The sequence below is a fragment of the Leptosomus discolor genome, chromosome 4 (genome assembly GCF_034619465.1).
Source record: "Leptosomus discolor isolate bLepDis1 chromosome 4, bLepDis1.hap2, whole genome shotgun sequence".
Lineage (NCBI taxonomy): Eukaryota > Metazoa > Chordata > Aves > Leptosomiformes > Leptosomidae > Leptosomus > Leptosomus discolor.
The window spans coordinates 65,821,081-65,834,676 of record NC_141394.1 but is presented as its reverse complement, the minus strand read 5'-3'; the positions used below and the strand labels follow the sequence as shown (position 1 = coordinate 65,834,676).

Sequence of the window (13,596 nt, the reverse complement as noted above, 5' to 3'; positions counted from 1 at the left end):
GTCAGTAGCATTAAATTCTTCAGATATTTCCAAAGTCTCGCCTGGCTCACGTGGCTCAGTTTTCAAATAGCAGAAGGCACCTTTCTTAAACGGAAAGGTAAACTCAGGCGTTTCAATCAATTTCTTGTCACAGTTACTGGAGGTATCTGAACACTGTAAATAAAGCTCTGAATTCCAGTCATCATTCCTTTTAATGAAAGTGTGCAAATTTGTAGTAAACTAAGCTAGGAATTAGGATAAAGACTCCTTGCCATTTGAGCTACGTGTTGTACTTAAAACATTTTAATTGATTTGATACCATCACTATAGGTAACCCAAAACCTAACTTTCAGCACTTGATTTATGTAGAAACCTTAAAGTTACTTTATATGTTTTATCACAACAAGATGCACTTTGGTCTTGGTGGATTATAGGACTTAAACAGATCACCTAGATCAAGTCCAGGCTTCTCCCACTGGAGACACATCATCTATTCTCTTTAAACAAGTTATCAAGCTCCATTTCAAAAGTTAAGAGTTTTCTACCACATCCTCTTCTCTTCCCTAACCACCAATTGCTTTAAAGCTTTTCCCAAACCAACTGCGCTAATAGTTAAAATTAACCTTCTAATTCCTTGAGTAAATTTACTCATAGCAAGTTATTCCAGTTTGCTTTTGTGGCAACTTTGTTCTTATACTCATGAACAGTAACTGTTCAGGTATTTAGCACCTTGATGTATTTACAGAGTATCATTAGTCACCCTTTACACTTAGTTTTCTAGGCTCATCTAATCCATCCAGTTTTCTCTTGCAAGATTCAACCCCATCTTTTCTGCACCATTCTCACTTGAACACAGGTGACAAAGATCTCAAGACAATGCCTCTCTTTTACATTTACACCAGACTTCCTTGAGCTGTAGATATTAGTTTTCCTAGAGTATCCTAGTTGTGCACGAGTATCATAGCAGTAGCATTTTGGCAGACGAATACAAATCTAGTTAACTACAACACCAAGGTCCTCTCCACCCCGATCATCTCCAGTTCATGCACTTACAACCTAGACTCCCCACCCCCCCTTATTAATTACGAAATATGTTTCCTCCTTTTCTCTGTACGACTAAAGTACAACCACAGTTCTGTATAGGGAGGCTCTTGATATTATCTGCTTTCAATAACACACTGTGGTAGGTTGACTTTGGCTGGCTGCCACCCTCCACCCAGTCACACTCTCACTCCCCCTCCTCAACAGGGCAGGGGGAGAAAGTAAGATGGAAAAACTTGGGGTCAAGATAAAGACAGGGAGATCACTTACCAATTACTGCCACAGACAAGTCAGACAACTTGGGGAAAGTTAATGGCATTCATTACCAATAAAAATAGATTTTCATAATGAGAAAGGCAAAACTAAAACCGCCTTACCACCCCTTCTTCCCAGGCTTCAACTTCATTTCTTCATTCCTGACTCCTCTACCTCCTCCCTCACCCCAAATGGCACAAGAAGGATGAGAAACAGGGGCTGTCCTCAGTTCATAACAGTTCCTCTCTGCTGCTCCTTCCTACTCAGTTTTTTTCCCCCTGTGCCAGCATGAGGGACTTCCCATAGGCTACAGGACTTCTTGAACTGCTCCAGTGTGCGTCCTTATCACAGCTTCAGCTCTTCACGAACTGCTCTAGCATGTGTCTTCTCCACAGGGCACAGTCCTTCAGGAAGAGACTGTTTCACATGCCCACAGTTCCTGCCAGAAAACCTGCTCCTGCACTGGCTCCTCTCTATGGGACACAATTCCCGCAGGAGCCTGCTCCAGCATGGGCTCTCCGTGGGCTGTAGCTTCCTTCAGGGCATCTCCACCTGCTCCAGCATGGGGCCCTCCATGGGCTGCAGTGTGGATATCTGTTCCAATGTGGTCCTCCACAGGCTGCAGGTTCTGTCTGCTTCACCACGGTCCTCTCCATGGGATGCAGAGGAATCTCTGCTCTGGTGCCCAAGGTACTCTGGTGCCCTCCCCTCTTCCTTCTCTGACTTTGCTGTCCAGGCTGTTTCCCACTCACCCCCCCGTGCCACCCTGCCAACTGCTGACCTCTTACTCTTTAAGTATATTTATCACAGAGGCATCATCAGAAATAAAATGAATGTGAAAAAAATTAGTTTCTTGAGTGCAAACATAACCCAAGTAACTCTGTATTATTACTTAAATCTAGCTCACTCAGCTCTAAAATACTAATCTAAAACAGAATTCTGTATTAACGTGTTACATGCTTCCAGGGATACAAATCAGCAGTTTTGACATGTTGGACACCTGATTATCAAAATCACAGACAAGATTTTTCTTGACAAGACAGTAACAAAAGATAATGAGTTACCTTCGCTGAATTAATTAAGCTGTCCCAGACTATTAGAGTTATTCCTTTCAGATGTCCACAGATAAAAAACCCCACGTTATTCTTTCTTATTTCATGTGTTCATAGTTTTCCTTGCAACCACAACAAATCTACTTATGAATGCTGGGATTCTGTGCATTACTTCAAGACAAGTTTAATATTTTCACAGAAATTCTTCTGCCTTGGCATCTTGAAGTTCCACTGTAAAAAGCCTAACTAGAGCAATGCTTGTGTGTCACCAAAAAAGCAAGCCTCAAGAAATATCAGCTCTAGGTAACACTAAGTTTATTCAAAGAAGTATAAATCATGTAAAACATAACACATTAAGTATGCCAGTGAGTGAAACAAAACAGCCATCAGATATCAGATATATACCAGATATATCAAACGCCAGGCATCCAATAGTCTCAGGGCACCACCACAGGAAACATACTGAGAGCAGTATTAGTTTTTAACTAGACAGACAACCATACACTCGAAGATCAGAGGCACAGATGGCACTTTAAGCAGAACAACCTTTCTCTTTGCTACATTCATGTTAGGATCATGGTCATCTCCCCTCCCAATTTTATCTTGCTTGGGGTCAGCTGATGAAAGATTTGCTGACAACGTATAACACTAGCCAGCTTATGAGAAAAAAAGCATTACTTGAAAACAAAGCCAGTTAGTACAAAGCTGTTAAAACCTATTTCTGTTTTGTTTTTTCTTTTTTGTTTTGTTTTTTTTTAAGAATAAAATGGTGAGCTTTGACAAAAACAACTACCTTTTTTCATTTCCTAAGGCATTCAAATCTTTCTTCCACAAACTATTTTTTCCCAAGGAGTCATGCTGAATTAACAAATACAGACATCTATAGTAGTGAACAGATTATGTGTTTACCTCTTAAAATGTGAAATAATTGTCTAGTAAATCTATACGAGATAGCTTAAAAAATTCAGCCCTTACTTTCAAGGATTTTCAGCATTATTATAATAATGTCCAAATAAATTTTCAAGCTATCACAATTCTGAACAAATCATTCCTTTCCTTTTCACACAGCACTATTGCTTCTTCATTTCATGTGTAAGGATTTAATGACAGAAACTCATTCAGAGAATGGCCAAGGTCTTGACACCTTTGCAACCAGAAGCTGCATTCTCAAAGCAGTCAGGAAAAAAAATCTGGTGCTGAACAGAGATGATGAGAACCATTTAAACAAACCCAAGGCAAGTCCTACATATGCATCATGTAAGAATTTCAAGATAATGAAAAAAATATTGCCGTCTTCAGCTAACTATCTGTTGCTACAGGTGGCTATTTCAGTTTAATTAGTTTGGCTTCTCAGGAAGATTGTTTCTGATGTTTACAAGAAGTTTTCTTTGAAAAGTAAAAAACAACCTAGTAAAACCGAGTTGTACCTTTCACCATTTAAGTCTGTCATCACTATTTATTATTCTCTCAAGCAACTTTGAGAGAACACAATAATCTATAGATGAAATACTATTTCAAGACAGAACTACAGAGGAAATGTATCAATGATATTAACATTTATGTTAACATTTTATGCACACTATTCTTTTTTCCTATATTACAAACAATACATAAAACCATCAAAGTAAGAAAAAATGTTATTGTAGCTAAGAGGCATGTATTTCAGCTCATTCTCACACACTTCTGGATAAGAAAGCCATCTAATTTCTTGATGTTTGGTCAAGAAAACATACGCTTGCTAATGAGGCATAGCACTGCACGTTGACAGTACTGGTTCAGTGGTTATGATGAAAAAAATTGACACCTTACAAGATGCAGGGCTTTAGGCATGTTGTTAAGCCTAGAAACTTGGGTTCCAATTCTACCAACCCTATATTTTGCTAACCAAGGCAGATTTACTTTGTATCTTAGTTTTATTATCCATAAAGTGAAAAATGGCACTTAAATTACAACAGGTGAAAGATTTATAACAAATTTTACTCAAAGTTCTATATTAATCTTTATAATGCAATTGAGACCTCAAGTTAGAAATGGCCTTGCACCCTATACTATAATGTCTACCTCGACGGTGTTTTACAAAACATGGCAAGGGATTACTGAAATTACAGATACTGTATCTATAAAAGTGAACCCAAAAGAGTAAAGTTTGGTGGGCATCCCAACCTAACATTCCATCTCTTCTGCAGTTGCTCCAGAAGTAAAAATCAATTTTACAGATGTGTCCAACATTGAAACGGGCTTTAACTGTTGAAAAATTTAAGCGCGTCCTGACAGACATTCTTGCAAATCGGAAAAAAATTAGTTTTAAAACTTTACATTTTAGATAAACATGAATTCAATTTGCAGGACAAAGTCACTGGGGCATCAAATATCAAAGGTCCTCTGCAAGCAATGGAAATAGCCGTTCTGAAGTAGATTACAGAAAATCTTCAACAGCATGAGGCAAATAAGTTAAAACTTTTCCCATAAGGCAGCTCAAATATATACATGTAGGAACTCTAAAGGAGCAACGTAACACGTTCTTGTGTACTATCAGGCTCCTTGAACTGTAACTTATATTCTGATCATTAGCTCAGTACTTTCTAACTTCTTAAAGTAAAAAAAAAAAACCTACAAAAAAAACACTGTCCTGAATTTTCTTTCAAATGTAAACCCTTTGATGCAAAAGAATAATAACGCTTTAACCACTAATCAGCGTGAAGCCCAATACATAGCAATCCATTGGGATGACAAGCAGAAAAAAAGATACTGTACACTATTGTAAAAATGCCCTGTTCCCTTTCCAAAGCAATAATGTGCTTGTTTATCACTGCAGACAGGAGTTCTACACATGAAAATAAGCCTTAACCCAAGTTTACACATTTCTTAAATGCTTTTATGTCTGACTAGTGGCATACTTAGCTTTATAAGCGTCAAAAATTATCCTTAAAACATCTGTAAAGTAGTATTTCAAGTCCTCCGCCTTTCCCTTGAAGATAATGTTATGCACATGATACAGGCCAAGGAACTTGCACAAGGACAAAACCATAACCAAGTTAAAGCAATTATTCCAAACCTATTCTAAGCAAACAAACAGTATACACCACTGCCTCATGTACTAGCAGCATGCAAGTTACATGCTTTACAAATTACACTATCAGATAATAAATGGTAAATGGAATATTTTGAAGGTTCCATAACAGAAAGAACATTTTTTAAAGCCATGAAAGTGAGCTTGACAGAACACTTTTTTCAATACTTAAAAGCAACTTTGTGCTGCATTTTTTCCTCCTCTGCTTTTGTTAGAGACAGATAAATCATTTCATACTTAACTAACTAAAAACTCAGGTGTTATTGACAGCTATTGCAACAAAGCCAAACCCATCTGGAATAAGGCTAGATCTTATCGGGGCAACAAAATACTTTTTTTTTTTTAAAAAAATATATATATGCACATACTTAATGTAGATATACTATATGGAGATATATTCTTATACGTAGATGAAAATATATAAGTGTAAAAAGCTTAATTTATATATATATATATATGACATTTAAATATATAAAAAGTCTTAATTTTCTTGACCACTCCAGGAAAACCAAACAGGCATTAATTATCTTCCTTTTGTCAATTAATGTCAATAGGAAGCTGAGCAGGTGGTCTTCTTTTTCTAAAAGCTGACCAAAAATTGAAGTAGAAGATACAGTATTCCAGAAGAATAAATCTCAGAAAAGCTTAGCTAATTCAAAGTTTCCCTGCATAGGAACAAAACCTCGGTACCATTTTACCTAGTGTTTTGCCTATCGCACAGTATTGAAAGAACATGATGAAATAAACATTAGAAAGAAAAACAACTGAAGATTTCCTTTTTAGTTTTCAACACATACTTTAAACTACCTTTAACTAAAAGAAAAACTAATAAATTAAGGTCATTGCACTAAAGCTCGCTTATTTACCTTCAAATAAACTGAGGTCTCTTCGTAGCCTTGGTCCATAAAGCCCTTCTAAAATACTTTCAAAACCTGGAGACAAAAGAAACATTTAAAACGGTAAATCAGAAGTCTCATAAAAGAAAGCAAATTTGAGAACACTGGCAACAAGTATTCTCAAATTCTGAGAGCAATTCCAAAAATTGTTACGTTTATCGCACAAGCATTTACTCCTTCCACTATAGTACTATTCAACAGAATTAGAAGATAAAAATAAGACAAGGCAACTGCCATCTGCACACAATCAGCCTATTAAGCCATGCCCCAACAACCTCATTAGACTTAAAATAACTACCACAGAACCTTAAAGGTGGAAGATTAGCTTCATAGCTCTACACAAGTGAAGTAGTCTCTCTTACACTGAGAATTAGAACGGCGTTGGGGGGGGTGAAGAAAAAAAAAAAGATGAGGAAACCTGCAAAATCAGAAACTTCTTATTTATGACCACCTGAAAGTACAGAATCAGAGTAGGCTAATATTTCTACAAATATAAAAAAGAAAGCTTATTTTGCTTCTGATATCATTAGAATTTTCTATAGTCCTTCATATCTGTACAAAAATGTTTTAAAATTGAGGATTAGACAAATCCAATTATTTTCCAGATTTACCAGCTAGTCTGTTTAGGTATTTGGTAAAATCACACACTGTAACAATGGAGAAGAGACACAGAGCAAACCAAGCAATCAAAAAAACCCCAAAACAAAAACAAACCACAACAAAACCAAGAGAGGACATGCATGACAACTGATGTAAATTCTCACTGTATTTCATCATCATCATCATCAATGAAATAGAAGTTTTGTTCAATACAGAAACAGTTTCCAAGTACCTCCTATTTTCTCCTTCTAAATAATAAGCTTATTTTCAACTAAGAGGATAATTCAAAGCAGCATTTTAAGGTTCTCATTCTTCATATTTAAGACTTGTCTATATTAAAAAGATATAGCTGTTTTACAGTACTTTGCAAGACTATTTTATCATCACACCACAGAAAAGATACCATTATCTTCAGGAAACAACTACCTACCACCAACAAAGAACATTCAGAATCATAAAATTTGCTCATCAGCTGTGACACACTCTAAGACACAAAACATACCGTGCTCTCAAAGATGACATTTACTTTTTGGTTTAGATAGTATGTACACCAGCATAATGAAGAATAAATATGTACCATATCTTAAGTAGCATGTTAAATAATGTATTAAAATCCTAATGTAGATTAAAGAAGGTACATTAGCACACAGGAGCTGTTCAGCCTGACAGGTCATTGTTAAAGTTTATCTTTCATTTCTGTATTATTTTATAATTTTAATATATCAATTACAATTATAATCAACTTAACATACATATAATTGCTATAAAACTATGACTTGAGCTAGAAATTTATTTCTATTTTAATTTTCCACTTTTCTTTGTAGCAATAGGACGAGAGAAAATGGCCTCAAGTTGCACCAGGGGAGGTTTAGATCGAACATTAGGAAAAATTTCTTTTCTGAAAGAGTGGTCAAACATTGGAACAGGCTGCCCAGGGAGGTGGTGGAGTCACCATCCCTGGAGGTGTTGAAAAAGTGTATAGATGTGACATTCAGGACACGGATTAGTGGGCATAGTAGTGCTGGGTTGACGGTTGGACTTGATGATCTTAGAGGTCTCTTCCAACCTTAATGATTCTATGAAATATAGTCCTATGTGAGAATAGAAATTAAGTGACAAAACCACTGTCCTCTCACAAAAGATATGTACACACACTTTTTAAATACAGTCTACAAAAACTAGAAAGCAAAAATCCAAGGCCCGAGCATACACTAAAAGTTACCTCAAAGCATCATCCACAGACTCTTAGATTCAATGTAATATAAATTCACATAATATTAGCATTGCACAAATTCCCATTTCTTCTAGCTTCAAAGAGTTATGGACAAAAAAAAAAGCAAGAGAGATGAAGAAGTCTGAAGTTAAGATAGCAATTCCACAAACACAAGAGTCTGGAAATATAAAACACCCTGTGTGCATTATGATCATTAATGTTATAAACTGCAAGCCACTTTAGCTTAGCAGCTAGCCAGTACTTAGGTTCTTGCAAGTTATTGACACTGGGTAAGGAGATGAACGGAGTGAAGTATCTCTTGAAGACAAGTTATACTTATTCCAAAAGAACAAAAACTAACTCCTATTTCTTAGCACTTTTTAAAATCAAAAAACAGGAAGCTCATCAGCACCCAAAACCTCCTTGTTTTTTGGACACACACCTTCTCCCTCCTCCCCACCAGGTGTGGAGGGTATCACTTGTTTCTGCCTTTCCTTTAGTACCTATATAAAGATGATTACGGGGGAGGAACATCTCCCTTCTGATGAGAGGCTGAGGGAGCTAGGTCTCTTTAGCTTGGAGGAGACTGAGGGGTGTTTATAAATACACAAAGGGCGAGTGTCAGGAAGATGGAGCCGGGCTCTCCTCAGTGATTGCCAAGGACAGGACAAGGGACAACGGGTGCAAGCTGGAGCATAGGAGGTTCCACAGAAACATAAGGAAAGATTTTTCACTGTGAGGGTGACAGAGCACTGGAACAGGTTGCCCAGAGAGGTTGTGGAGTCTCCTTCTCTGGAGACATTCAAAACCCGCCTGGACATGTTCCTGTGTGACCTACTCTAGGTGGTCCTGCTCTGGCAGGGGGGTTGGACTAGATGATCTTTCGAGGTCCCTTCCAACCCTTAACGTTCTGTGATACGTATCTGCTTGCCCTGCTGCCTGCTCCTGCCTATGCAAAAACACGAGCACAGGAAAAACAGCTCTGTGAAACAGCCCTTCATTAAGGGCCACAATTTCCAAACAGGCTTCCACACAGCTTAGACTAAAGATAGCAGTTAGCACACTGTGGGGTTTTCTTCCTGAGCAAAGAACACACCAACCCACCAAACTTAGTTCCATCCCACCCATCCAAAGGGATGTTTCTCTTACAACTCTTCCCAGAACTTCACCATGGAGCCACAATTCAGACTTACTCAATGTGATCATTTGCTTCCTCACCTTTGGATACTGGAGCCTTTCTTTTAAAAGAAAGTTTACTTGAACAACCTAACAACATAGAGAGAATCTTTTTCCAGTGCTCATTTTAAAGTTTTCCCAGAAAATGTGTACTACTTCCTCTGTGTACGGTTTTCTACAAAGTTCTGCTGCTACTTTTCAGCAGGATTGATACAAGTTTAATTTAGCCTAAACAGGAGGATACATCTTAGCTTCTAGTACAGCTACTGATGAATATCTGCTGGCACTGTTTCATAAAACAAAACCACCTGAACACAAGCATTTCAATAAACTTTTGTTTCACTTCATGAGGCAGTATGCGTACACAAACGGTAGTAGTAGTTTTGGAACTCTTCAGAACCTGAAGAGCCTACAGATACCGGTCAGAAATAGACTTTGCGTATACTGCTTGTGATTTGCCAATAAAAAGAAAATCTGCTCTAAATTGTTTTTTACAGATTTTTTTTATGTCTCTTGCTGGCTGATCGCCTCCTTGATTCCAAACTACCTTTCAAAACTACTGTTACTTGAGCCTGGACACTTTCTAGCTGCAAACTGAAAAGAAGCACTGTTGGCTCTATGAACTTGCAATGCCCCAATCCATCAAACTCCCTCTACCTCTAATAAATTTCTTCTGTTACTTACTTGTCTTACTTCCTGTATCTTCATGTAAAAAGACTATGAGCTTTCTTCATTACCTGACACCGTTTATGATCTAAGTCAGGTTCCTCCAACAGTCTCTTAACCCAGTTAAAAGTTCCCGCAGTTTGCTTTCCTGAACAAAGTTGTGCAGAGTTCTTTTCCCTATGTTAACTCTCCCCCTGCCTCACAAGCACCTCCTCTACCAAATCTATTGCTTTTCTCACTCAGGGCTAGGAAGAGGATCCCAGGACCAGTCAGGACCTCCAGTCACAAGAAGGGGCTCTCCTTTTCCATCAGAAGCTACTGAGGTGCTGAAAAGGCATGAGCTCCAAGGTGAGGAGGAACAAGTTGAATCAGGTTTGGCATCTATGCCTGATCCATAGGTCACAGCCCGCGTCAGTAAAAGGAAGCAATGGGTGAGTAACTGCAAACTCCCAGGGGCACAAAAGCTTCTGCACAGCAGCCAGACTTGCTGTCTCGAAAGTTCTGCTGCTTGCCAAATCTGCAACGTTGCAGAGAAACTTATGGCTCATCTGGCCATTCCATATTATCATTTGTTGTTCATCGACACAGCCACCATAACGCTGCCAAAGGAGATCTTCAGCAGATCACAGCTAACTAATGGAGTCCAAGGACAACAAAGAATGACATCAAAGCCCAGGTGTTGATCCAGAGGAAAGGCTTTGACAGGAACAAACACATCCTGTGGATCAACATCTGACTACATGGCTGCAGGCAGGACTTCAACTCTTCAGACAGTAGGATCCTCTGAGAAATGAAAAGTGCTGGAGAGACAGGATCCACTTGAAAATGCAAATTGCAAATCACCACTGCCAACAGACTTGCCTCATAGGGAGAGCTTCAAACTAGGTTTGCCAGGGAAGCGGAGACTGAAGCCTAGAAAGTAGGAGAATGGCAGAGAAGGTAAATGCACAGGACAACACAACAGCAAGGCTCTTACAATCCCCTTTAAAAACTGGCAATAAGCAGGGACACATCTTAAGTAGCTGCATATGAACATACTCAGCACAGGAAGCAAGCACAAGGGATTATAAACCAGAGAACGTAACAATGTTATGGGAGTACACAGCACAGCGAGACAGTTCACGCACTGGAGAAATGCAGTGGATGGATACCGGCTTTTAAGAAAGCAGAAGTGAGAAAGTCAAGGACAGTGTTTATGCAACAAACTTGAACAAACAGATATCTAGCATGGAACAGGCTCCAGGACAGTTGAAAATCCATGGGTCAGGAGTCAACCAGGGGAACATCATGGTGAACATTGCTAAATACTGCCCAACCAAGGGTAAGTAGATGAAGCCTTCAAAAAAACAACAAGAAAAAATGCTGCATAATCACAGGCCTTAACTCTCATGAAAAATATTACTCATCCTGATATCTGTTAGACATGCAACATGGCAGCACACAAGTGAGCCGGGATATTTCTATGGTGCTTGGAGGACAAACCTGACTGAGGTATTAAAGAAGCTCTGCTAGACCTGCTACTCATTATGAAGAACTGATAGGTGATGTGACTGTTAATGGTCTCAGCCACAGCAGCCATGAGACGGAATTTAAGATCCCATGGGAAGTGAGGAACTTGAGTAGTTGAACAGTGGCCCTAAGCTTAGCAGTCACCGATTCACAACCCTCGCCCTGGAGAGGGGAAGTGCAATGGAGCTAGAAGCAGGACTGCTGTACCATCTCGTCTAAACCACAGAAGTCTTAAATGGGCCAAGGCAAGGGTTTTAATGAGTTCTTACTAACTCTTCATAAAGTCAAAGAAATTGGAAAAGTAAGAGTAACTACCACCACTGAGCAATTCGGAAACTGTTACTTTATGAATTGCTTCCAGTATGTTATTTGCCTCTACAAGTTAACTCAGATTTAAGAGAATTAAGACAGGATTAAAGCCAAAATTAGTCTTTAGACTGCCTTCACAACTTTTAAATAAAGTCTTCTTAAAGAGAAACTACCCTTCAAGTGCTCATAGAACTTTGTTTTTTCAGTTTTCCTAATGTTTTATCACTGTAAACTATTTAGTGCCTGTTGCATCTTAAAAACCTATCTACATTAGAAAGGGTACGCTGGCATGTATGAGCAGCACAGGATGTAATATTCTTCGCTGTGAATAAAAGAATAATGATTGTTATATTTCATGGAAGCTGCCCAGATGGTACACCTGATACAGGTATTCAAAGAACACACAGAATCACAGAATGTTGGGAGTTGGAAGGGACCTCAAAAGATCATCTAGTCCAACCCCCCTGCCAGAGCAGGACCACCTAGAGTAGGTCACACAGGAACATGTCCAGGTGGGTTTTGAATGTCTCCGGAGAAGGAGACTCCACAACCTCTCTGGGCAGCCTGTTCCAGTGCTTTGTCATCCTCACAGTGAAAAAAATCTTTCCTTATGTTAATGTGGAACCTCCTATGCTCCAGCTTGCACCCATTGTCCCTTGTCCTGTCCTTGGCCATCACCGAGAAGAGCCTGGCTCCATCCTCCTGACACTCGCCCTTTACATATTTATAAACATTGATGAGGTCACCCCTCAGTCTCCTCTCCTCCAAGCTAAAGAGACCCAGCTCCCTCAGCCTTTCATCAGAAGGGAGATGTTCCACCCCCCCAGTCATCTTTGTGGCTCTGTGCTGGACTCTTTCAAGCAGTTCCCTGTCCTTCTTGAACTGAGGGGCCCAGAACTGGACACACTATTCCAGATGCGGCCTCACCAGGGCAGAGTGGAGGGGGAGGAGAACCTCTCTCGACCTACTGACCACACCTCTTCTAATACACCCCAGGATGCCATTGGCCTTCTTGGCCACGAGGGCACATTGCTGGCTCATGGTCATCCTGCTGTCCACCAGGACCCCCAGGTCCCTTTCCCCTACGCTACTCTCCACCAGCTCAGTCCCCAACCTACACTGGTACATGGGGTTGTTCTCAGATGCAAGACTTCTCACTTGCCCTTGTTGTATTTCATTGAATTTCTCCCCTCTCTTCCTCACTGCACAACCAAATATGGCCATTTTTCATCTACTCTTTAGCAGTATCATGGGTAGGCATTATGAAGGCCTCCTCCATCAAGAAACAAGCAAATAGCTAAACTGTACCCGTCACAGTGGAAACTATCCATATTCTAGGCTGCACCAAGCCTAGAGGAAATCGCAAGGTGCAGATTTCAAATTTTTAATATAAAGTTGGCCTGAGTTAACTTTGAACAGATGTTGTAATTGAACAATTTTAAGATACAAATTGAGGTGAAACAGGTTTAGTTATACATTGGCTATTGTTTTTCCAATAGCTGTATGTCCATAACATTTCTGAGAGGAAATAGTTATTTTAGCCTCACAGTTATCCCAACTCAGTACCTTCTCAAACCACTCCTCTCCTTCCCTCCCTACATCCTCTAGGTGACCACAACTGAGACTGCGAGTATGTTTTCAACAAACTTGTTTGAATTACTCAGACTATGTGTTAGGAGAACAGCCAAAAAAAGAATAAATATCATGTAATAAATGAAAGCTGACATTTGAGTACTGCTTTCAAGTGAGCCACTTGGCTGGTCTGAAGATGGGAGAGGCAATTGCTATACAGTTGGGAAAGAAAACAATAGTATATGCACAGCTTATATT

General features: G+C 39.3%; 1 protein-coding gene across 2 annotated transcripts in view; it reads right to left on the bottom strand.

Moving 5' to 3' along the window:
- LCORL (ligand dependent nuclear receptor corepressor like) overlaps window positions 1–13,596 on the bottom strand; it is a 90,442-nt gene that overhangs the window by 53,580 nt on the left and 23,266 nt on the right. For both annotated transcript variants that reach the window (XM_086464078.1, XM_086464079.1), the window contains exon 2: window positions 6,264–6,329. In XM_086464078.1, coding sequence (XP_086320204.1) covers window positions 6,264–6,329 — 66 coding nt within the window. The remainder of the gene's footprint in view (window positions 1–6,263; window positions 6,330–13,596) is intronic.